A 2,136-nucleotide genomic window follows, 5' to 3' on the forward strand; every position below is an offset into this window, starting at 1 on the left:
TATACGGTGTAGTTACATAAAATGTTACTACACGAGGTAAACTACAATAATACTATTAAAGAAATTTTTTAAAGTTGTACAACTTATTCAAACTGCAAGAAAAATATTTTCTAAACATGCATTACAAGATAATCATTTTGAGTATATCTAACCCAATGATACAAGCAAATATGAAGGTTGTCTCTAGCCATTTATATGTACGTAAATGTGAGTTAGACATCGTTTGAACACACAAATATGTACGAAATATTTAAAGATTGATTTTAATACTTTATAAATATTTAACAAAAATATGGTCATATTTTTATACAATATATATGATCATATATGATATATTCAATCTAAGACTATGAAAATCTATATGAAATATCTTGATAAAGTATTAAAATAAATGTTTTAAATATTTTGTACATATTTGTGTGTTATCAAACAAAATCTAACTCACATTTACACATATGTGAGTGGCTAGGGATAACATTCATATCTGCTTATATTTGACAATGTGAGCTAGATATACTCAGATATTATTAAATATATAAATTTTTCCCGGGATCCTAAAACATCTTTTACATTTTGAAAAATAATACACATTTATAACAAAATCTACATCTACATTTATCTATATTTATATCTATATTTACATATATGCAAGATATTTAGTATTAAAATATAAACATACCTGTGGTGCATGTCGAAAATTCTGGAAAATCATCTCGATGAAAGTCTTTTTAATGCCAGGTAATTCTGCAGTAATGGTTTCCCAAGTGTTAATTTTTTCTGCTTGACGTTTCTTCTTTTGATTCTTCCGGATTATCCTTTTTTTTTTGTACAGCGTTTTTTGGTAACGTCGTACTTTCTTACGGAGACGGCAAACATCTACCGTGTGGACAGTTTTGATGTTTATCACTTGCGGTACCTCCTGTTGTGATGTCTGTGGCTCAAAATTCGATGTGCTTCCTACATCATCTGAAGTAGGCAATATAGCGATAGTATCAACATCAGCAAAACTGGTGTTATCACTATCTGCTATAATATTCGCACATGGTAGGTGCAATGTTGGCACTGCGTTGGTTTTGAGACGCCGCTTCTGTCCATAAGTCACAATCATCTCATCACAAAAATGTAAGCCGCAAATCCTTAATTTTGCCTTTGTTTCTTGTGGTGCATCTGTCATATAGTAACATATAAAATTACATTGGACTATATTCCAGCACAAAACATTTCATCATCTAATTCATAGAAATATTATGTATTAAGAATTGTAATAAGAATAAAGAATTATATTACATTTACATAAAAGCATATTTAAGATTTTAATAAAATAAAATGTAACTTTAATATACAGAAGTAAAAACAAATATGTGATTATCTAATTTCTTATTGTAATAAAGAAATATATTTTAATATTATATTTTAGTTAATTTATGTGTTCGTGTTTTCATATTAATTGAGTATATAATTTACAGATATATTTATGTATGAAAGATTTTTTAACAAGTATAAAGTTATCAACTTCTTGTAAACTTACCAATCATGTTATCTAAACCAATTATCTTCAACCAGTTCTGCGCTGTAAGATCTTGTGCGGGCAGCCTATGTCCTGGAACTCTTGCAGAAGATGTGCATCCTGGCACACAGTACCTCCACACCATTTTTGCTGAAAAGCTTAGAGTACTCTTAGAAAATTACTTATTTAGATATATTATGTATAAAATAGCATGCAATATATACACACGTATATACGTGTATGTCCCAGTGAGAAAGGATTCGTCGATCGACGTCGAAATGATGTCGAATCGACGTCAATTCGACGGTGTCAATGTCGATTCGACGTCGTTTCGATCGACGAATCATTTCTCACTGGGGTAGAATAGGTTAGTTATTTTACTACCGCTACTAATACTACTAATGGTATAGATGTGATAAAATATTATGCTATACTGACCTTTGGCTTCTTGCTTGCTCTTGTTGTAGCTCTGGTTAGCTGGGGTAGCTCTCGAATGCTCTCTGATACTCTCAAAGTCGTCACCGTCGTCACTCACTAGTCCTGCTCTCGCCGCGCTTTTGCACACTTCAACTTGTTATTGGCGCGTATCCCCACTCCTCATCACGTGACCGATTTAGTTCAGTATTTTT

The 2,136-nt window shown here is 31.5% G+C and overlaps 1 protein-coding gene across 1 annotated transcript; it reads right to left on the reverse strand.

Moving 5' to 3' along the window:
- Positions 1-594: 594 nt before the first annotated feature.
- Positions 595-1,728, reverse strand: LOC105556933. The gene is made up of 2 exons (XM_012004048.1): positions 1,529-1,728; positions 595-1,167 (listed from the first exon to the last, which is right to left on the reverse strand). The coding sequence occupies exons 1-2, from the start codon at positions 1,650-1,652 to the stop codon at positions 638-640; spliced, it is 654 nt and encodes a 217-aa protein (XP_011859438.1). The 5' UTR covers positions 1,653-1,728; the 3' UTR covers positions 595-637.
- Positions 1,729-2,136: the final 408 nt, after the last annotated feature.

This window comes from Vollenhovia emeryi, unplaced genomic scaffold (assembly GCF_000949405.1).
Source record: "Vollenhovia emeryi isolate VEMERY1.0 unplaced genomic scaffold, V.emery_V1.0 DF939697.1, whole genome shotgun sequence".
Classification (NCBI taxonomy): Eukaryota; Metazoa; Arthropoda; class Insecta; order Hymenoptera; family Formicidae; genus Vollenhovia; species Vollenhovia emeryi.

Coding starts and splice junctions, on each gene's coding strand:
- LOC105556933 (XM_012004048.1), bottom strand. CDS start 1,652: ATGGTGTGGAGGTACTGTGTGCCAGGATGCACATCTTCTGCAAGAGTT. Junction 1,168..1,528: donor TGGTTTAGATAACATGATTG/GTAAGTTTACAA, acceptor ACTATATGACAG/ATGCACCACAAGAAACAAAG.